This window comes from Sus scrofa, chromosome 1, assembly GCF_000003025.6.
Source record: "Sus scrofa isolate TJ Tabasco breed Duroc chromosome 1, Sscrofa11.1, whole genome shotgun sequence".
NCBI lineage: Eukaryota > Metazoa > Chordata > Mammalia > Artiodactyla > Suidae > Sus > Sus scrofa.
Window position 1 is genome coordinate 53,091,514 of NC_010443.5, and position 23,949 is coordinate 53,115,462.

Here is a 23,949-nt window from a genome sequence, read left to right on the forward strand (position 1 = left end):
ATAGAAGGCCACTTTCAGGCACCAGATTTGGTTGTGCAGAGCTGGGTAACAGGAAGAGACCAGAAAAACTGAGACCAAGAGCTCAATTTGGTACCTGCATCGCAAATAATCTATCCCCAGGAGGCCAAGGGTTCTCAGAGCAGATCACTGTTCTGGCCACAGGCACATGTCAGAAATACGTGGATCCTTCTTCCGGACTCTTCACTCTATCCTGCCCATAAGCAGACACTTCAAAAAGCATTCACCAACGCAGTCCTGCTGCTTAGAAGCCTTTAGCGCATCCATTCCACAACAAACAAAACAAACAAAAACACTGAATGTCTTCTATCATCCACACCAAGCACTGTACAAGGATCTTTGGAGACACAAAGATGAAAAGACAGTGTTTTTCCTTCTGGAACTGATCTCGGGGGCCGCAGGGTGCAGCGGCTTGCAGCGGTATCTTAGTTCCATCCCTCCCTCCGGCGCCTCCCCAGCTCCTCCCCTCTGCTCTCCTGCCTCCTACACCCTCCCGGCCTTGGCTTGGCTGCGATAGGTTCTCCTGGGTCTGGGCTCACGGCTCCTCTGTGGGCCTTGTGTTCCCCACTTCGTAGACCCGCAGGCTTCTGGAGACCGTGGGTTGAAGACCTAGTCGAGAAGGAAGAAGATGCGGTGAGTGAGCCGCGCGTGAAGGGCAGCGCCTCCCAGGGACGCTGTTAATGGGCCAGCGCCTGGTACAGCGGGCCCCCAGGGAGACGTGCCTGGCCTGCCTCTTGCTTAAGATCGCGCCTGCTCTTAGCCGTTCCGCTGACCCTGTCGGTGCTGCTGCGGCGAATGCGGCCTCCAGAGCTCCTGGGACGCAGGGATCTAGCCGGGAGCGAGGCTGCTGAGAGCCCCGGGCTCACATTCCCCGCAGACGCGAGGAGTCCTTGGTCCCCCGGGCTTGCAGTTTTTAGGTGAGTGATAATACCATTCATTTCCTTACACCTCCAGGTGCCAGATGGCCCAGGAATAACGGATGCATCAGGAGAGCTTTCCCAATACAGACAGCCAGTCAGGTGAGTGCCGGGCCTCACCGCAAGTCTCTGCTCCTAAAGCCCCAGGGAAGAGCCTGTTCAGCATCTAGTCCTGAAGTTTTTCTCTCTTGGAAAACCTATCTTTAAGGTTTCTTTGTTTTCCTAGTCCCAGAGGTCCTTTATTCATCAAATTGAAAAATGCAGGAGCTCAAGCTCTCACCTGAAAGAACAGTTAATAAGCACACAATCAGTAAACTCTTAAAGAAGAGCGTTTATATTATGAAGAGGGAGAGTGGGTGGTATTAGTAAAAGAACAGTAACATCTTGTGCCTGCAAAACAATTTCTTTTTAATGCCAAAGGGTTCGAGTGAAATTGACTTCACACCAGGCTTATCCTCTTGCAAACCAGAAGGAGGAAGGGTGTCCACAATTTCAGTTTCCAGCAAATTGAACAAATTGAGCTTGGAATGTAAGAGAAAAATGGAAATGTGCTGAAGATCCTTAAAAGTACTCTGGATCAAAAAAGGGATCAAAAGTTATTTGACCTATCAATGAGGAGCTAGTGTACTGTTCTTAGACACAGGAAGTCAGCTTTTCTGCAAGACTTTTTTGTATCTTTAAAAATCAGTTAACTCTGCAGTTTGCCTGCTTCAGAAAAGCTATATAATGTTTGCAGAATGTGTATTTGTTTACAATAGCACATAGTAGTAAAAAATGCTGATTAATTTCCTACCCTGTGCTAGCACTAGTGAAGGATACAGAAAAAAAAAAAAAAAAAATCACAGCCTCTTGGAAGTGTTGCAATAGTTTCATTTGGTCAGTTTTGCAAATATGCACAGGCCGTGAAGTGCCCTGCCCTGCCAGAGGGAGTGGGGAAGGGTCAGGGAAGTGTGTATCATAGGTGTGATGACCTGGCTAAATCTTGAAGTTAGAGGGATGGTAGTTGGAGGACAAGGGGTGAGGGCAGAAGAAATAGCACAGAAAAAGAGAATGGCATGGTTCCTTCTGGGAGCATCAAGGAAATGGAATTTGAATGTGTGAAGCTGTGGTCATTCTGGCAGGGAAGCCAGAGGCTAGATGTTGTATACCTTGGTACAAGAGTTTTATCCTAAAGTGGTTTTGGGGGTTACTCAAAGGATTTTTATTTTTTTCCATTATAAATTGGTTTACAGTGATTCAAAGGATTTTAACCAGGAGAATAGTGTAATCAGATTTATGCTTCAGAAAAATCTCCAAGGACATGGTATATAGGCTTAGTTAGAACCCCCGAGTGAAAGTGGAAGTTATTGCAATTCAGGCAAGAAATGATAAAGAGCCATTCTAAAACACTGGAAGTCGGGATGGGACTGGATGAATTTGGGGAATACTTAGGTGACAAAATATTTTAGGCTTATAGTGTATTGGATATGGTAGGCAAAGAAGAGGTAGAAAGACAGAATGGCTCCCAAGTTGGTGGTTGATGACCAGGTGAATGCTCTACTCACAGCTTGGAAATTAAGGCTTAAAACAGGTCCCAGGAGCAAGATAATGAGTCAAATATTCCATTTGTCCTATGTCCAGTAGAGAGAGCTGCATACACAGGTCAGCAGATTTCTTAAGTGGAAATATAGACAGACCTGGGAGGCTTTGGTATATAAAGAGTTGAGAAAGTCATGGCATTGGGTCAGGTCATCTGAAAGAGTGAGAGAGGAGAGATGATCCCACTTGATCAAACATTGGGGAAGCCAACATCTAACCTGTATACAGAGAAAGAGAGGTCCATAAAGGTGATTGGAAGGGATCACTCAGCCATCTTTCAGGAAGAATTCAGGAAAATATGAAGTCCCTGGAAGAGAAATGGTCAGTGACAGATTCTGGGGGAGAGAGAATGTGGTAACAATAAACAGTCTTTGGCAGTTCTAGTTACATTAGGAAATCAATTGCTTCCTAAATAAGCAATTCCTTTCTTTTCTGAACTGCTGTAGAAGTATCTTTGTAGTTCTCTTAAGTTTTATTAAGTTCTACCTTGAGTGGTATCATGTATTTCTGATTCTTTTTACTCAATTACCAACTTCTTGAGGGTAGGGACCATGATTTATTCATCTTCGAATTATGCATTATGTTTGGACAGGAGATCACTAAAATATTTATTGAATGACTGAATTACCGATAGTTGCTTATTTAGGCCCCAAATTTATAAACTTAAAAAAAAATTTGGCTAGAAACATTCATAAACTACATTGCTTACTTTTTTGCCTTTTAAAATAGAGTTATTGAACATAATGTAATCTCTTTGTTAGAATCAATTTAACAAATGGGTATGTGGAGCTATTTATTGTACACTAAAATGACTGCTCTGTAGTTGGTGATTCAGCCTTGTCCTTATTTTCCTTGGATGAAAAATAATACAAGATTAGATGGCAAGATTAATATTTGTTGGAAATTTGAAATTTTGAAGTAATCATGCTTATATGCAAATCTGTATAAAACCAGTATCATTCTCAATATCTCAATATGGTGTTTCCAGATTTAGTTAGGAGGAAAGGGAGAGAGATGAGATCAAGGTTGGGGTCAGAGGTAGACTTTTTAAAATGTTGCTTTTTGTACTTTCCTAAACTTGCTTTGACCATATCTGTAACTAAGAGCTGGCTGAATTTCCAAGTAATTGGTAATTACCAATTACTTGGTAATTTCTGCCTTTGTTTAAGGTGCATAATATCTTGTTGTCTTTAGAAAGTTGGCTGTCATTACTATTTTTAAAGTCATAGTAAGATTCATTTTTTTCCCAAAGGAATTTGGAAATTGGAAAATAAACTTTCTTCTGTACTTTATAAGAATAAATATATCCATAATGCTTGAAGAAAGCTAAATATTGATGGTATGCTCATGAAGGATTTAGAGTGAATTTGTTTGATACAATTTACAGCTTTGATAAAGATTTAAAATAATTGACCAGTGACTGATACTTTGTTGAGGAGACTCCATGGAAGCTGTGATAGTAGCATTTAAAATTCTATATCTAAATGCATAAATCAGTTGTTAAATATATGGAGCTTTTGAAATTTGAACATTTCATGAGTATAAGGTTCTGAATGTGGAAAAAAAAATAAAGCATATTATGTTGTCTGTCTTTCAGATGATTTTGGCCAAAATCAAAGTGATATGATTACTTACATCAAGAAGCAGAGACTCTTATGAAAAATTTTCAATTCAAACCACAATTTCTTTTTCTTTCTTTTCTTTTCTTTTTTTTTAGGGTCACACCTGAGGCATATGGAAGTTCCCAGGCTAGGGGTCAAAGTTGGAGCTGCAACTGCTGGCCTACATCACAGCCACAGCAACACCAGATCTGAGCTGCATCTGCAATCTACACCACAGCTCATGGCAACCCCGGATATAACCTGGGTCCTCATGGATAACAGTCAGGTTCATTACTGCTGAGCCACAACAGGTACTCCACAATTTCATTTTATGAAGATTCTCATAGTGGAGAAGAAATTGAGGAGCTGTTATGTGAAAATTAACTTGAATTTTTTTTTTTTTTTTTGGTCTTTATGCCTTTTCTAGGGCTGCTCCCACGGCATATGGAGGTTCCCAGGCTAGGGGTCCAATCTGAGCTGTAGCTGCTGGCCTACACCAGAGCCACAGCAATGCCAGATCCGAGTTGCGTCCATGACCCACACCACAGCTCATGGCAACGCCAGATCCTCAACCCACTGAGCAAGGCCAGGGATCGAACCTGCATCCTCATGGACACTAGTTGGGATCATTACCACTGAGCCATGAGAGGAACTCCTTATCTTTCAATGAAAGAGAAAACAGGAGCACTTTGCATGGTAGAGGTAATGTAGTAAATTATGGTCATAAAGTTCTTTTGGCTGAAATACAGTCTTTGCAATTGCAAGCAATCGCAATACAAGCATTTCCATTGTAAACGATATGGGCAGAGGTGGAGGTCAGAGATGGTTGCCCAGCTGAGAAATGCCTATTACTTGAATGGCTAAATATATTCACACACTTTTCCTTCTGATTGGAAAGATAATACAAATACTGATTTACAGGCAGATTAAGGACAAGGCAGAAGCAAAGCAAGTTCGAACCATGTTTCAGAGTCAGGAAAAGTTAGTAATGTCAAGAGAATTGAGGGAGTTACTTGGAGCTATATTTCTTTTCCTGAAAACTTTCTCCATTCACTGGATTCTACTGTCAGGATGTATGTGTTCCCAAAAGATATGCAAACAACCTACCTGGACACCAGTCTGGACTCTGCTTACTAGGGACTGGTTTTTACCTGCACAGTACTTGGGCTGTTCTAATTAATACGGTGGAATAGTATGAAGAGCCACAGCCATGTTTAGTCAGGCACTGTAGTAGGTAATTTACATTGGAAATCTCATTTAATCCTTACTACAACATGAACCCCTTATGCATATGGAAAATGAGGCACTGCGATACTAATGTAACTTGCATAAGGTTCTCATTTATTAAGTGCAGGGATGGCATCCAGACTAAGCCTATCTGAGTCTTAAACGTCTTAAACGTGTTCAGCACTACATTTAGGGGTGGGCTGCATCAGTCCACAGTTCTCTCTATCTTTCAGGCAAGAGACGAAGTTAGACGAGGAGGAAGAGCCTGTGAGTGGGTGAATGAAGCATAAAGAGACTGATTCATTTGCTAGTCATTTAGCGAGAGATTTTAAAGGTGAAGTGTTCTATTCACCTCACATGAGTGGCTGTTTGCATTTGACCTCTTAACTCTTAAAGGTTCTCTTTCCCATACAGCCTGGTGCCTTAGGAGGGAGAGTTTCTGAGAAATCACAATGCATTAATAGTGTTACTTTATTCCATAGTTCCAGTAGTAACGATGGACAGGCTCTTGTGTTCTAGGTTTACAGGCGTCTCTAAGAATTTATTCTCAGGTTCGGTCAGCACCAAGGCTGAGAAACAATTTCACTTTTTAATCTTTCCACGGAATTGCTGTCACCTCCTGGCGGTGCTGAAATTCAGGGTATGGCAGCAATCGCGCATGCGTACCGTACCCTGGTTCCACCCCCTGCCGACTTTACGGTCGTCCTGTTGGCTCCGCCCCCCTGTTGCCCCGACGTGCTGCGTCATGGCGCGCCTTACCCGGAGCGACCCCGGAAGTGGGTCGGGGGCTTGCCCTCTGCCCCGCCTCCGAGCCGGAGTGGGAGGTGTTACCCCAGAGGAGTTGAGCTATGCTTCCCCTTCCAGCGATGGACTCTCGGCAGGGCGCGGGCCAGGGTTCCAGGATGCTGAACGTCCCTTCCCAATCTTTCCCAGGCCCCAGATCGCAGCAGCGCGTCGCCTCCGGGGGGCGTAGCAAGGTAAGCGGGTGACTCCCTCGGTCTCGCGCAGCAGTCCTCTCCTCCCGCCGGCGTTTCGTGCTTGGGTACAGTCCATAATCTCCTTCCGTCCCCTCCCACCTCCTGTTCCCTCCTCTAGCCTTCATTCCCTCCTATCCTTGCTGGCGATCTCTCTCAGATCCCACGCATTTCCAGTCTCCGAACTCTCCTAACCTCCCTCCCTCTTACCTATTGGCCCCTTTTCTTTTCCATCCCTTTATCCTGTTTTGTCAGTTACCTTCTTCCAAATCTTTTACCGCTGGTTAAATTCAGATGTATGATAGGACTAGGCACTGTGCTTCCCATATCGTAGGTACTTAGTATTAGCTTCCATCCCTTAACACAACCTCCTCTCTGTTCTTTTGTTCTTCACTTTCCCAAGGAGTTGTGAGAGATGTGGGTTCCCTAGAAGAGGGGAAATGTTGGGCAGTAGCGACAGTGACCAGTTATCATTCCGCCAAGGGTAGGAACTTCGGGAGCTCTGGAAGATTGGAGAAGCGAGAACAAATATATACAAACCTCCAGTTAGGTTTATAGACACCTTTCCAAGTCATGCTGCCTTTCTGTCTTCCATTGGTACCTGATTGTTTTATCTCTGCCTTTTCTACTGATAACACTTAATGATTTTGAAGCTAATGTATCAAGTTTTTGTCGAACATAGTTATTATTACCAACAGGTGGAATACAAACGTGTGGGTTTGGGGGTTTTTTTTGGTTTGTTTTTCTTTTTTTTTACTGCTGCAGCTGTGAGGTATAGAAGTTTTCAGGCCAGGGGTGGAATCAGAGCTGCAGCCAGGGCAAGACCAGATCTAGGCTACATCTGCGACCTACACTACCTACAACTTGGGGCAATCCAGGATCCTTCACCAACTGAGCAAGGCCTGGGATTGAACCCAAATCCTCACGGAGACAACGTTGGGTCCTTAACTCGCTGAGCCACAATGGGAACTCCACAAATGTGTTTTATATTTACAGAATTTAGAACACTTATCTCCTTTGTTTATTGCAACATGAATGTTGCTTGCTCCTGTTTTTGTTAGTTCCTCATTCAATAACCACATCTTCATGTTTTGTTTTCAAGACTTGAACCTACTTGGGCCACTCCTTTTTCACTTCTGAACTCTTGAGTCTTAGCATTAACATCATTTGGGAACCTCACCAACTTTCTTTTTTTCTTTCTTTTTTTTGGCTGTTCCTGTGGCATGTGTAAATTTTCTGGGCCAGGGATCAAACCCGAGCTACAGCAGCAACCCAGGCTGCTGCAGTGACAATGCCGAATCCACTGTCCTATAAGGGACCTTACCAGTGCCTCAATTTTATTTATTTATTTATCTTTTGCTTTTTAGGGCTAAACCTGCAGCAGATGGAAGTTCCCCACAGTAATGGTCTGTGATCTGCTCATGGCAATGCTAGAACCTTAACCCACTGAGCAAGGCCAGGGAACAAACCTTATGGATACTAGTTACTGCTGAGCCACAATGAGAGTTGCTGTCCTTCTCCATTAAAATTCCAGCCATGTTCTCAGTATTATTTAAAGGAGAAAATTTAGAGGCAAAGACAGAAGGTCCACAGGTGATGATGACAAAGGTGAGACTTTGGGTCCAGAAAGAGAACAAAATAAGATTATTGTGCAATTCAGAAGAAAACTCAAGACTGTTTTTTTCCTCTCTTTGTGAAATTGTTACCAAACCAAACTTGACTTTGCATGCCCAATGTACAGCAAAGCTGATCTAACACTGGGTGGTGGTAAAGGAAAGTACAGCATTTATTTACACTAAGCAAAGAGAATGGACAGCCAATGTTCAAAAGACCCAAACTCCCTGATGGCTTTTGAACAAGGGTTTTTATTTATTTATTTGTTTGTTTGTTTGTTTGTTTGTTTGTTTTTAGGGCCGCACCCACGGCATACAGAGGTTCCCAGCCTGGGGGTTGAATTGGAGCTGTAGCTGCTGGCCTATACCACAGCCACAGCAATGTGGGATCTGAGTTGCATCTGCGACCTACACCACAGCTCACGCAACACCAGATCTTTAACCCACTGAGTGAGGCCAGGGATTGAACCTGAAACTTCATGGTTCCTAGTCAGATTTGTTTCCACTGCACCATGACGGAAACTCCCTGAACAAGGGTTTTTAAAGGCAGTGTGAAGGATGCAGGTTGTAGGGTGTGTGATCAGTTCATGGACGTTCTTCTTATTGGTTGGTGGCGAGGTAACAAGGTGATATTTGGAACTCTTAATCCTAAAATGGTCTGACCAGTCTGAGGTCTCCATGCTTGTAGTTAACAGTCTGTGTCCTGTGGGGTCCTGGTTTCTGTAGCACAACTCAAAGGTATGCATCAGATTGTTACCTTTAGAAAGGACTAGGAGTCCAGTGACTCTGTTGGTTTTTTCCTTCTTTTTCTTTTTACGGCTGACCCTGCAGCATAGGGAGGTTCCTGGGCTAGAGGTCGAATTGGAGCTACAGCTGCTGGCCTGCACCACAGCCACAGCAACACAGGATCCGAGCCACATTTGTGACCTACACCTCAGCTGACAGCAATGCTGGATCCTTAACCCACTGAGTGAGGCCAGGGATCTAACCTGTATCCTCATGGACATTATGTTAGGTCCTTAACCTGCTGAGCCACAATGGGAACCCCCCAGTGACTCAGTTACTTAAGTTTTCAGTGCTTTTCTTGCTTGACTGTTTTTCTTTGATTTCTGCATTTTCTCATTTCTGTGGTCATCATCAATTTGAGTGTGCTCTGTAGAACTCGGGGAAGGCTTAAAAGTTTGTCTACAAATGAGAAGCAGGAATAAAGAGGGCTTTGTACCTGGGAGGGCTCTGCAGGGTCCTGCTCAACTTCAAAATAAGCTAATCTTGAACATGTTAGAACTTGTATGAAATGGGTAGAGGCTGAGAAAACAGAACTTATTTGGGAGGTTGTATAACATAATTGTTAAAAGCATAGGCTCTTTTTTTCTTTTTTCTGCACCATGGCTTATGGAGTTCCTGGGCCAGGGATCAGATCCGAGTGGCAGTTGTGACCTATGCCGCAGCTGTGGCAATGCCAGACCCTTTTAATCCACTGGCCAGGCTGGGGATTGAACTTGTGTCCTGGCGCTGCAGAGATGCCACCAATCCTACTGCACCATAGCAGGGGCTCAGAAACGTAGACTTTTGATGAGAAAGACTCATTATTTTTCCACTTCTATCATTCAGCCTCTTTGAGTCTGTTTCCTCAGGTGAAAATTGGAAAATAGTACCCATTTTATAGGGTTGTTCATAAGATTAAGGGGTAAGGGAGATAATGTTTCTCTTGGCACAGTCTTGGTGTATGGTAAGCATTTGTTAAATGTTGTTAGCCCTTAGGCTTTTATTCAAGCCTCATGGATTGTTGTGGGATTGTTATGTAAAAAAGCACAACACCTGGTGCAGAATATGCACTTAATATGATTACTATTATTTTTTCTATGAACACTGGTAAATATTTGTTGAGAATCTACCCATATGCTGGAGATGTGGTCTCTGTTGGGGAGGGGAAAGTTTCCACTTTTATTCATTGCTCTTCAGTTCTGTGGCTGGACCAATAAAAAAAAATTGGCACAAGACAGTTTAGCAGGAGAAAAAGAAATTTAATTCATGCGCACAGAGGTCTTATAGAAATAGGACCTTAGAAGTGGGCAAAGCAGGCAGCTTTTATACTACTTATTTATTTATTTTCATATCATTTTTTTTATTTCCACACTATCAGTGGTATCAATATTACAAAGTGAAATAGGTTTTGTAGTTCATATAATTTCTGCACACAGAAACATAATACTCTGCGGAACAGTCAGTACTAATTTTTTTTGTTGTTTTAGATGAACAGTAAATTTGAGAGGAATTGATTGGACAAAGAAGCTTAGGTTTGGGTATTTATTTAGTAAAGTTTGGGCTTGGGTAGTAAATTCGTAAAGAAATAACAGGGTTTGTTTATACAGGTTTCTTGGCCCTGAATAGCCTGTCTTTGGCGAGAAGGATGTCTTTCTACCTGCCAGTACAAGTAGGCTCTCAGTAACACCTTTCACATGGGAGATTTCCTCCTTGTTTTCAGGGAGACAGAGAGGACGGTCAGAGTGATAAGAACACATAGTGATAGAGCCAAGACCAGATCTTGTTTTCATTACTCTGGGCTCAGTATTATCCTTGTTCTACCATGAGCCATTAGGATGGACATTTGTGTGCCAAGGCCTACTTCATAGCCCAGGTATTTTATGTAGGATTCTATATATAATTCTAATATAACCTCCTAAAGCTGTAAGAAGTTTTTTAAAATTGTTAGAGTTCTCTTTATTTTTGGAGTGGGAATCAGAGTAGTGAAGTGGCCTGAAGACCAACAGCAGGAGGGGGAAGGGAAAGCTGCTCACTTGAGGAAGCCACATTGAATTCTTCCCTTTTCCTTTTGGAGGTCCCTCTGAAACAGGGCAGAAGTCTCATGGATTGGATTCGACTGACCAAAAGTGGAAAGGATCTAACAGGACTAAAAGGCAGGTTAATTGAAGTAACTGAAGAAGAACTTAAAAAACACAACAAAAAAGATGATTGTTGGATATGCATAAGAGGTAGGTAGTGTTTATTCTGTACTGCAGAAGCTTTTGGCTGGGCTTTCAGTTGTAATGCTTTATAACCCCATGGTCCTGTTATTTGCTGGGATAATTCACAAATAACAAAGATATGACTAATATTGGGCAATACATTCTTTAATTCTGAATTTGGACAGTATTTCTTCCCTGAGTTACTGTTTATACAGCACCCCTGTACTGTAGTCCCTTTGTAAAAAAGGAAGTGTTTGCCAAGCAATTTATTTATTTATTTATTTATTTTGTCTTTTTGCCATTTTTTGGGCCACTCCCACAGCATATGGAGGTTCCCAGGCTAGGAGCTGTAGCCGCCAGCCTACGCCAGAGCCACAGCAACAGGGGATCCGAGCCTCATCTGCAACCTATACCACAGCTCATGGCAACACCAGATCCTTAACCCACTGAGCAAGGCCAGGGATCGAACCCTCAACCTCATAGTTCCTAGTTGGATTCGTTAACCACTGAGCTATGACGGGAACTTCTGCCAGGCAATTTAATATGAAAGTAGTAAAATTGTTCAGTAACACCTAGTTTACATGGAATAATGTTCTACCTTTGTGCTGTTACAGAATTCTACAGGATGAAATGTCTCTGCGAATCTAAAGTAAATCTGAAAGCCTACATTAAAGTCAAATCATTAGTTCTCATTTGAGCAATTTTTATTACTGAATCTATGTTTGTTAGAAATGTTAGTTGATTTTTCTAGCCGACAGCAAATTAGAAGCCCCAAACTAGAAGTGGATAGATTGGAGAGGGTGAGGAAAGAAATAGGACTGTATTAAATGAAAGTAGATCTCATGGTATCCTAAACCTGGCATCTGAGAGGAGAACAAAAACAATAAAGGGGAGTTCGCATTGTGGCTCAGTGGTTAAGAATCCAGCTATAGTGGCTCAGGTCACTGAGGAGGTTTGGGTTTGATCCCCGGCCTGGCATAGTGGATTAAAGGACTTGGCATTGCTGCAGCTATGGATCAAGATTCAGTCCCTGGCCCGGAATTTCTATATGCTGCGGGTATGGCCATAAAACAAACGAAACAATAAAGGGCTTCCATCTGTATACTGGGCTTCATAATGTATACTGGGCCCATCTGTATATGGGCCCCATAGCGATGTCCTTGAATTATCCAGACAGTGGTCACTATGTCCATTATTCTCTGCCTAAATAAGAAAGGAAGCGTGTCACTTATTGTTGTTATCACAATTATAATTTTATCGTTATATGATCTTTGTTTGTTGTCAGTTATTCTGATGACACTGTCACCTGTATGAGGTCAAGGACCGTGTCAATCACCAGCTCTGTCCTTGATGCTTGGCATGTAGAGGTCATAGTATGTATTTGTTGGTTTTTGTTTTTTTTTTTCTTTTTAGGGCTGAATCTGAGGCATATGGAGGTTCCCAGGCTAGGGGTCCAATCAGAACTATAGCCGCTGGCCTACAACACAGCCGCAGCAACTCGGGATCCAAGCCATATCTGCAACCTACACCACAGCTCATAGCAACGCCGGATCCTTAACCCACTGAGCAAGGCCAGGGGTTGAACCCGCAACCTCATGGTTCCTAGTTGGATTTGGTTCTGCTACACCATAATGGGAACTCCCAGTATGTATTTGTTGAATGAATGCAATACTTAACATTTTTAAGAAATTTGATTACTTGAAGCAAAGGTGCGTGGTTGTCACAGTAGGTAGGTGATGTGATAAATGTAAAGACACCAATAGCACTGTTAGTTTGCTAGGGATGCCCAAACAAAATACCATAAATTGGGTGGCTTATGCAAGAGAAATTTATTATCTCACAGTTCTGGAGACTAAACTTGAAATCAGGGTAACTTCTGTGGGCTTGAAGAAGAATCTATTCCATGTCTCTTGCTTCTCTTCTGGTGGTTTGCTGGCAGTCTCTGGAGCTGCTTGGCTTGCAGAAGCATTACCCGGGTCTTTAACTTCATCTGTATATGACATTCTTCTTGTGTGATTGTCTCTCTGTATTTGCTGTTTTTACAAGGACACCAGTCATATTTGATTAAGGGCCTGCCCTACTCTACTAGCACTGCATCTAATTACATCTGCATTGACCCTCTATCCCCAGAAAGTCATGTTCTGAAGTACTGGTAGTTAGGACTTCAGCATAGGCATTTTAGAGGTATACATTTCAATCCATAGCTATTAGAGTGTGGAATTTTTTTCAGTGGCAGAGGGTATGGACTCTTCCAGTAGGTGATGACATAGCTTGTACTGAGACAGAAGATCAGATGCTTAACTCTTCAAAGTTTATCAGGGAAATAAACATGGAAGTGAAGATTCTGTCAGTTAGAAAAAGCTCCTTTGGCCATTTTATAGGCTTTTTAAAATACCCTCCTTGCCTTCTCTCCTTGTTGCATACCTGTTTATTTATTCGGTGTAAGTAACTGGTATAAAATGACCTCACCACTCTGCCTGAGTATCTTCTCCTGGCCTGGGTGGAATGGAGATCAGAGTCCCATGAACATCTCTCAGCTGGTCCAGGCTACAGGCATCTCTAAGATGTTTTTGCAGTTAGGAAGCCACTTTTCCAGGAAACTCATGTGAACCCTTCATATCCTAGTGCTATTAGATAAATAAGGCATTGTTCTAATAAGATCATACTTAATTATATATATAATATACTTATATATACAATAATATATAATATAATGATACATTATATATATATACTATATATAATATAATATATTTAATATACTGACGGAGATCAAGGATTGGTTTGCTGTGTCTGAAAAGTGACACACTTTGCTCCCAATTACATATCTCTCATAATGACTTGAGTGCATGATATTCTCCTGGTAAGGCTGCTGATTGAAGGATACATTTTTTTATTTTATTTTATTTTGTTTTGTTTTTGCCTTTTCTAGGGCTGCACTCATAGCATATGGAGGTTCCCAGGCTAGGGGTCTAATTGGAGCTGTAGCCACCAACCTATGCTGGATCCGAGCCGTGTCTGTGACCTACACCACAGCTCATGGCAACGCCAGATCCTTAACCCACTGAGCAAGGCCAGGGATAAAAACCACAACCTCTCGGTTCCTAGTCAGATTCGTTAACCACTGAGCCACGAGGGGAACTCCAGATATTTCAAAAAGTTTCTGTTGGAGAATGTGTTCTACCCTATTAATATTAATGCTTCCCCTGCCCTCCCCCATTGCACAGTAAGATGTCTTTTTTTCTTTTCTTTTTGACAGAGTTTGGATTTTAATTTTAATAAGGAAACACTTGATTTAGGTCCTGCCTTGGACCCTCTACTCTAGCTGGAGAGGATAAATGACTGTTGAGGATAAATGACTGTTAGACAAGCCTGAGGGAAACGCCCTACGAGGGCTGTAAAGAAAGTGATGTCAGGGAGTTCCCCTCGTAGCTCAGCGGAAACGAATCTGACTAGTATCTCTAAGGATGCAGGTTCAATCCCTGGCCTCGCTCAGTACGTTAAGGATCTGGTGTTGCTGTGAGCTGTGGTGTAGGTCACAGATGCAGCTCAGATCTGGCGTTGCTGTGGCTGTGGGCTAGGCCGGCGGCTATAGCTTCAATTCTACCCCTAGCGTGGAAACCTCCACATACCTCAGATTCAGCCCTAAAAAGCAAAAAAAAAAAAAGAGAGAGAGAGAGAGAGAGAGAGAGAGAGAGAGAGAGAGAGAAAGTGATATCAGATAGCAGGGAGGGAGACATGTGGGTTAGGAAAATTAGAGATGCTTTTATGATGGAGATAAGCCTTGAAACAGTGAAGAGGATTTCAACCGGAAATGAGGGGGACGTACACCCACGTGGAAGGAAAGGCCTAACCAAGGGTCTAGACCCAGAAAAGCTGGAGATATGTTTTGGAGCCTAAGTTACCTGTTGGAGAATTATAAGAAAGACAACTATAAACATGTGTTAGGGAAGGTTGTGGAGGACCTTGAAGACCAAGCTGAGAAATATGTTCCTGATTTTGATGGCAGTGTCAACTATTGGAGGTGCTTATGTGTAGGGATGATATGATCAGCAAAAGACCTTGGAAAGGGCAGTCTGGTGGTGGGTGTAGTGAATTGAAGTGGGACTAGGAAAGCATTTAGCTCTTACAGAAGTTCAGGTGATAATAGGTGAACCAGAATATTGATAAAGGCAACAAAGTAGGAATGTCAGCCAGGCAGATTACTGTTAATTTCTAACCCAATCCTTTGAAAGTAGAAGAAAGCACAGGACTAAATGTTACTGTCTTTTCTTCTTAGCTATTCTGATTTAAAATGCTAATAGTACCTTCTTAAGGGGAATAAATGCCAAATTTAGTTTCAAAAGTCAGAGCTGGAGTTCCCATTGTGGCTCAGTGGTTAACGAATCCGACTAGGAACCATGAGGTTGCAGGTTCGATCTCTGGCCTTGCTCAGTGGGTTAAGGATCTGGCGTTGCCATGAGCTGTGGTGTAGGTCACAGACGCGGCTCGGATCCTGCGTTGCTGTGGCTCTGGCATAGGCCGGCGGCTACAGCTCCGATTGGACCCCTAGCCTGGGAACCTCCCATATGCCGCAGGAGCGGCCCTAGAAAAGGCAAAAAGACAAAAAAAAAAAAAAAGAGCTAATGTTTGGACCCAAACTTTAATCAAAGCTGTACCACAGGGAAGCATGGTATCATGGTGTAATATTTTTCCCCTTTTTAAAAAGTATTCTTCATTTTCTAACAATTGCCCCATTTTTAGATCAGTTCGGGTTTCAGCTTGGTTGGGCTCAAAGAAACATCATCTCTTAAGATAACATACACTTTGGTATGGCTTTTTATAGCTAATATTTTGAGGATTTTTTTTTTTTTTTTTTTTTTGAGTGCACAGTAACAGTTCTGCTTCATGTTGAGGTGTTCTGAGTCTAGTCACGTTCCTAAAAATGATGATGTAAAAATTGTACCTGGCTGGCAGCCAACTGTAAAATAGGGCATTGGCCTAGAATGATGACTAAAGCAGGATTGTGGAGTTTTTAATTTGTTCCTTTAATCCCCACCTTTCTCTTAAAGTATGTGATTACTGTAATGCAGTGGGAGTTACTTGGAACATTGCAGGATAAGAGAGAGATTGCTTTTTCCAAAAATTTTGTGGGTTGTTCCCATTGTGACACAGTGGGATCGAGGAGTCTCTGCAATGTCAAGAATGCAAATTCCATCCCAGCCCTGCACAGAGGGTTAAAAGATCCTGTTTTGCCACAGTTGGGGTTATCTGAGGCTCAGATCTGATCCCCGGCCCAAGAATTCTGTATGCTGCAGGATGGTCAAAAAAAAAAAAAACATTGTTGAATTTACCATTAATTCCTACAATTGTAGTTTTCTCCTTTTCTTTTTTTTGGTATTTCTCCATCTCTCAAGAACTAAAGCTGATTTACAAATATGTAGAGCTTTGAACATGAGCATTTAGATGTTTAAATAAATATCGCTCATTGTGAGAGCTCTGTAGAGCCTAGATCAGATTTCATTTTTCCTGTAGTATATTTACTGTAGTGTGTAATTGGTGTGGGTCATGATGTATTAAGTCATGAAATCATCTTTTGGCAGCATTTTAATCTTAGGGTTAGGTGAACCATGACTAAATTACTAAAATTCTAAATAACATCCATATGAATAAATGGTATTTCTAAAAAGTTGATTGCAGTCAATATACTGGCTGTTCTGCTATTAAAAATTTAGTGAATTAGCTGGTCTTCTGTGGTGCATCTAGCTAATGATCAAGCCTGGGAACTTCTGAAAACCATGGGCACAGCCAAAAAAAAAAAAAAAAAAAACATTAGTGAATTAAGTTCCCTGCAGGGATTTTAATGCGTTTCATCTACAACTTAAAAATGAACATACTTTGATTTCTCCTAATGCTTATTGTCATATGGTAGTAAATTGAAGACACCTGCTTGAGACCATTGTAAAAGTGACTTTTAGTGGGTTTGTAACTTTCATGTTTCCTAACTAGAAATGGTATTTTTCCTTTACAGTTTCCTGGATTTCTATGTTCATTTATGGTAAAACTTAAAGAAATTTACTTTTGTGACAGTAGTGTAAATTTTTGTGAGTACCTGGGTTTCAAATTTGCAAATTTGCATCCTCACTGAAGTTTATTTGTAACCCCTAGTCAACACTCATAGTGCTTCACAGTTCTTTGCAAAGATGCACAGTGCAGTGAAAGATTGGTGTTGCCCAAGCATGTGTTTCTAACCCAGGTCAAACAAGGCAGTGCTCTGCTTTCTGGTTTTAGCTCTCTTATAAGAAGTGTCTTTTTCACCTTCTATTTAGTGCCACATTTTTTTCACCTCTGGTGCCTTTTTTTTTTTTTTTTTTTTTGTCTTTTTGCCTTTTCTAGGGTTGCTTTCCGAGGCATATGGAGGTTCCCAGGCTAGGGGTCGAATCAGAGCTGTAGCCACTGGCCTATGCCAGAGCCACAGCAACAGGGGATTCGAGCTGCATCTGCAACCTACACCACAGCTCACGGCAACGCTGGATCCTTAACCTACTGAGCAAGGCCAGGGACTGAACCCACAACCTCATGGTTCCTAGTCGGATTCGTTAACCATTGCGCCACAACGGGAACTCCACCTCTGGTGTTTTTTGTTGGTGATTTTACATGTGAAATGTCCTCCCAAGGAGAGTGCTGAAGTGCTGTCCCAGGAGTGTGGTGATGTGCCTTCCAGAGAAAATATCTGTTAGATAAGCTTTGTTTAGGCATGAATATAGCACTGGTGGCTGTGAATTCAGTGTTCATAAATCTACAATATGTATTGAATAAGATGTCCTTAAACAGAAACACACATTAAACAAGGTTATGTTTTGATTGGTTGACAAAAATGTGACCACATACTCACAGATGGTTCAGTGTTGACTAATTCAGTGTTCAGTGTGAGTTTATAGGAGTTCCTGTTGTGGCTCAGTGGTAACGAACCCGACTAGTATCCATGAGGCTGCAGGTTCAGTCCCTGGCCTTGCTCAGTGGGTCAAGCAAGGTGATGCCTTGAACTGTGGTGTAGGTTGCAGACGCAGCTCAGATCCTGCATTGCTGTGTCTGGGCACAGGCCAGCAGCTGCAGCTCTGATTCAACCCCAGGCATAGTCACTTCCATATGTGTGGCCCTAAAAAAACAAAATAAAACTAAATTTATGGAACATAACTACCTGAAATAATGAGAATTGACCATAGTTCTTTAGGCTGTTTTATTTATACTGCAGTAATAACAACATAAAGTATGTTTTATACTTTTTAGGTTCGATTCAAACCTACCAAGAATAAAACTGATTTTTCCAACAGCGAGTTCTTTTCTCCCTGCTCAATGCTGTTTTCAGAAACTGCCATATTTCTGTTTCTAGCTGAGAAACTTTCTCTACCTGAAAATTTTCTTCTAGGAGCGGTTTTTCAAGTTTGGAACTAATGTTTTAACATATAATAGAAGGTATTATCACAATGATGTAGAGTGCCTGTAAACAACAATGTATTATTATAGTTAGCGCAACTGTTCTATAGATTGTCTGCTTTGTGTACTAGCCTCCTTACTTGCTTATTGACAGCAGAATCTTGAACCAGTCTCTTCTGCTGTCCCTTGCTTGTTTAGAAAATACACACCAACATTTTTTACAGATCTATTTCCTTTTATTCATCCATTTCTCTTCATTTTTTTTTTTGTCTTGTGTCTTTTTTAGGGCCACACCCATGGCATATGGAGGTTCCCAGGCTAGGGGTCTAATCAGAGCTGTTGCTGCCAGCCTACACCACAGCCACAGCAACGCCAGATCCGAGCCACATCTGTGACCTTCACGACGGTTCACGGCCACACCAGATCCTTAAGCCACTGAGTGAGGCCAGGGATCGAACCTGAAACCTCATGGTTCCTAGCTGGATTCCTTTCTGCTTCGCCACATGGGAACTCCTATTCATCCATTTCTAATCTAATCTGTAGGTTCAGATTGCCTATTGTACACCTTTAATGCAGTAATCTAGTGTTCATTGATTAGTTCTGTCCTACTGAATAGGACACTATTTACTTTCTTTTACTTTTACTCTGCCTTTATCTCTTTAATTGTCATTCAGTCTGTCTTTCTTCCTCCCTCCCTTCCTTTCTCTCTCTCCTTCTTCCTTTCTCTCTTTCTCTCTCTCTCTCTTTCTTTCTTTCTTTCTCTATTCCTCTCTCTGTACTTCCCTTCTATTCACTAAAAATCCAGTAGAGGGGGAAAAAACTGGTGTTCTCCATGCCTCATCTAATCTTTAGGTATTTTGTGTGATTGACACAGTGATTTAGAGACACCAGGCAACATTTAGTAATTTTTTTAGTGAGAAAATTTTTGATTACAGATTCAACTTTAAAGAAATTTATAGGGGTATTAAAATCCTTTCTTTTTCTTGTGTCAGTTTCTATAAACTATGTTTTTTAGTGAATTTATTAATTTCATCTCAGTTATTGACTATATTGTCATAGAGTTGTTTACAGCATTCCCTTAGTATCTCTTTAATGTCCTTAGGGTCTATAATGATAGACCCTCTTTCATTCCTGATATTGATAATTTTGGTGTTTTTTTTTTTCTTGGTCAGTCTTACTAGAAGTTTATTAATCTTATTACTTTTGGTTTTGATTTTCTTTGTTGCTTGTCCATCTTTTATCTCATTGATTTCTATTCTTGTTAATGGGGCGATGACTATTGCAGTTTCTTTGCTTCAGCATTGGCAGCAACATTTTTTATTTTTTTAATTTTTATTTTTTTGTCTTTTAGGGCCACACCCATAGCATATGGAGGTTCCCAGGGTAGGGGTCCAATCGGAACTGTAGCCAATGGCCTACGCCAGAGCCACAGCAAGGCAGGATCTGAGCCAGGCTGCAACCTACACCACAGCTTACTGCAACGCTGGATCCTTAACCCACTGAGCAAGGCCAGGGATCGAACCCATGTCCTCATGAATGCTAGTCCTCATGACAGGAACTCCAGCAGCAACATTTTTGTGGAGATAATTTGCGATAACTCTCATTACAGTCTTAGTTAATGTCTGGTAGCAGCAACCTCATGTTTCCTAGTCGGATTTGTTTCTGCTGTGCCACACTGGGAACTCTTTTTTTTTTTTTTTTTTTTTTTGGCTTGCAATTTTCTTTTTTCTTTTTTTCTTTCTGTCTTTTTGCTATTTCTTGGGCTGCTCCCGTGGCATATGGAGGTTCCCAGGCTAGGGGTCAAATCGGAGCTGTAGCCCCCGGCCTATGCCAGAGCCACTGCAACGCGGGATCCGAGCTGCGAGCCGTGTCTGCAACCTACACCACAGCTCATGGCAACGCCGGATCGTCAACCCACTGAGCAAGGGAAGGGACCAAACCCTCAACCTCATGGTTCGTAGTCGGATTCGTTAACCACTGCGCCACGACGGGAACTCCTGCAATTTTTTTTTTACCAGAGGTTTTTGCTCACTTGAACTTATCCAGTCACATAATTCTCAGTTGTTTAAAATCACATACATAGCTCAATATTCTTTATAAGAAGTGTTGTCTGTTTTTAAACATCTTAGCAACTTGATGGCGTGTGAGAGCTGTGCTGTATGTTGTTTACTTTTCCCAACGAACCTGTGAGGTAGTTCTTCTACTTCACAGATGAAGGCACTAAGGCTTAGAGTCCTCATTTTCCAAATGACAAAACTGCAGCTGAGAAAGTAGATTAGCGAGGAAATGTGGACATAAGTGACAGAAACTCTAGCCCTACCTGGTTTAAGCAGAAGGCAAAAATTGACTAAAAAAGCCATAGGTAGAGCTAACTTGAGGTGAGGATTTGTTCAGGGGCTCAGGTGGTGTCCCCAGGATCTGCTTTCACAGTCTTAGTTTCCTTCCTGGGATTGCTCTGTTTTAGGACTGACTCTTCATAGTAGCAGGATGATCACAGCAACTCTAACCTGTTATTTTCAGATTCTGTTCCTTTAATAGCTAAAAGAAAAGTCTTGGAATTGGCAGACATTGGCACAGTTTTGATCGCTTCTTGCTGCTGAACTGTAATTCTATTTAGGGGGAAATGGTGTACTTAATTACTTAAATGTAGGCCACAAGTTCTTTCTGTAGCCTAAAGAAGGGCCAGATTTAAGAGTCAGGGAGGATATGGCTCTTGAAGAAAAAGTGATTCTGTGCTGGAAAGGGAGCAGATATTGGGTAGGGAAACCATTGTAATACTTACTACAAAATGTAGATTAATTTGCCAAAGCCATAGCTGATGAGAATGGAGCCACTATCTTAACCTAGGCAACCTGATTCTAAGCTGTTATGCTTAAACTGCACTGTACTGCCCTCCTGTTTTACCATATTTAACTCTGGATTGGATCCTGGCTTAACATTTGTGTGTAACTCACTTTGAGTGTCATTGTGAATTAATTCATTAAGAAATTACGATGGAGTGCCTATTACTTATAGCTCTTCTCTTGTGCTAAGCTAATTAAGTGATACAGGATAGCCTTCTGAGACAATTTGTATTTTTAGCAATTTAATGAAACATAGTTTTTGCTTTTTTTGGTGATTTTGTATGTAGTTGTCATTCATAAAAAATAGAGACTATATAGGTTTTAACCTTCTTTTTCTCTATATTGGTTCACTCGTTTAATCAATATTTTTAGAATCTGCTATGTATCATGCACTGTACCAGGTTCTGGGGAGTGACATGGAAATTTAAAACAGCTGGCCCCTGCTCTTCTGGAATTTGCAATCTGGTGGGGAACACAGAAGTATTAATCAAGTCTGCGGCATATTGTAGAGGAGAGGTCTATGTGCTAAGAGTGAAGATAGCGGAATATTGAGCAAGATGAAAGATAAATGGGCGATAACCAGGCAGAGAGGAAGGGCAGCAACATTATGGCTTCTAGAACAAGCATGTATGCAAGCCGGATGGTGTGATTGTGTGGTAGCTGTTCACTCTGAATATGAGGAACTTCAAGTTAGTGATAGCTGTATTCTTTTTTTGTGTGTGTGTGCTTTTTAGGGTCACACTTGTGGCATATGGAAGTTCCCAGGCTAAGGACTGAATTGGACCTTTCACAGCCACAGCAACATGGGATCCAGGCCGCTATCTGTGACCTACACCACAGTCCATGGCAATGCTGGGTCCTTAACCCACTGAAAGAGGCCAGGGATCGAATCTTCAGCCTCATGAATACGAGTAGGCTTCGTTTCTGCTGAGCCACAATGGGAACTCCTGATAACCTGTATTCTTTTCTATCTCTTGCATTAGAAAGTCAAAGACATCATTTTTTTCTAAGGCTTGACCCTTTGTGTGCTATTATCAGTCCTTCCTAGCCCCCTCTGTGATCTCAGGTAGTTATTTATCCTATCTTGTTTAGCATCTTCAGTTCTTCCTTTTCTTCCAGTAGCTTCTTCCTTTCCGTCTAGTCATCTTATTCTGGCGCTCCTGGACTGTGCTTCTTCCCCGGACTTTCTTCCTCAGCATTTAATGTAGGATCTCTGTTGGAACATCTAACATTTTGGGGCCATTTTGTCTATTTCTGTCTTTCTATTTAAATTGTGTTTCAGGGGGTTCCTATCGTGGCTTAGAAGTTAGCAAACCCGACTAGCATCATGAGGATGCGGGTTTGATCCCTAGCCTGCTCAGTGGGTTAAGGATCTGGCATTGTTGTGAGCTGTGGTGTAGGTCTCAGACGTGGCTTGAATCCCCTGTTGCTGTGATGGTGGCATAAGCTGATGCCTACAGTTCTAATTGGACCCCTAGCCCAGGAATCTCCATATGCTGCAACTGTGGCCCTAAAAAAAGACAAAAAGACCAAAAAAAAAAAAAATTGAGTTTCAGGAGAGTTCTCATTGTGGCTCAACAGGTTATGAACTTGAATAGTACCCATGAGGATGCGGGTTCATTCCCTGGCCTTGCTCAGTGGGTTAAGGATCCAGCATTGCTGTGAGCCGTGGTGTTGGTCCCAGACCCAGCTTGGATCTGGCATTGCTGTGGATGTGGCATAGACCAGGAGCTGTATCTCTGATTCAGCCCCTAGCTTGGGAACTTCCATATGCTGCAGATTTGGCCCTAAAAAGTAAAGAAAAAAAAAGAAAAGAAAAGAAAGGAGTTTCAGGGTATTAATATTCTGCTTCTCTCCCCATACCTAGCATCTAGTACAGGGCATGGCTTGTGATAAGTGTTCAGTAAATATCCTTTGAATCATGTATAGGACTTTTAAACCACATTATGGTAGAGATATTTTATGATTCTACAAAATTGTAACCAGTTGAGGGACTTTCATTACATTTCATTGCCAGATTATTGGCTCTGGGAGTTAGGGAATATATCACTTCCTTAGTCAAAAATTGTTATTTCTGAACAATTTCTTTGATATATATTTATGGTTAGTTATTTATTTTTGAGTCTCATAGAATGTGAGCTACAGCCCAATGGGGATCATATATTCTCTTTCCTTTGTACAGCTTCTTATTTCCTTTTGCAGGCATTGCAGACTGTGGGGAATAGGTAAATATTGGAGATTTTACAAGGGCCATTTTTTTTTGTCATTAATACTTTTAATTAAACCTTTTATTTTGAAAAAGCTTCAAACTTAAAAGAAGTTGCAGAAGTGATACAGTGAACTCTAGAAACCCTTCACCTCTCCAGATGTATCCATTGTTGACATAGCTGTCATTATAGTTTGATGAATCCATTTTATCTTCACTATTAACTTATTCTTTCTACTTTTCTTTTATCATTGTTTTAGTGCTTGCTCTAAAGGTTTATGATAAAATTTTTTTTTGTTTTGTTTTTCAGGGCCGTACCCACAGCATACGGAAGTTCCTAGGCTAGGTGTTAAATTGGAATTGCAGGTGCCAGCCTTCGCCACAACCACAGCAATGCGGGATCTGAGCTGCATCTGTGACCTATACCACAGCTCACAGCAATGCCTGATCCTTAACCCACTGAGCAAGGCCAGGGATTGAACCCACTTCCTCATGGATGCTAGTCGGGTTTGTTACCACTGTGCCACACGGGGAACTCTTGTACATTTTAATTTTTATTATTTATTTATTTATTTTTTGTCTTTTTGCCA

The 23,949-nt window shown here is 41.7% G+C and overlaps 1 protein-coding gene across 4 annotated transcripts in view; it reads left to right on the forward strand.

Annotated features, from left to right (window-relative positions):
• Nucleotides 493-23,949, forward strand: part of LOC100622980 (cytochrome b5 reductase 4) — a 99,211-nt gene continuing 75,754 nt past the window's right edge. For 2 of the 4 annotated variants that reach the window (XR_002343379.1, XM_013992656.2), the window contains exons 1-2: nt 6,089-6,318; nt 10,768-10,921. Coding sequence is in view for 3 of the 4 variants with exons in the window: in XM_013992656.2 (XP_013848110.2) it covers nt 6,190-6,318; nt 10,768-10,921 (283 nt within the window). In the remaining variant the exon portion in view is untranslated. Of the gene's footprint in view, nt 652-694; nt 936-972; nt 1,038-6,088; nt 6,319-10,767; nt 10,922-23,949 lie in introns of those variants that run through there. The other 2 variants (XM_021089548.1, XM_021089555.1) reach the window with 2 other exon arrangements.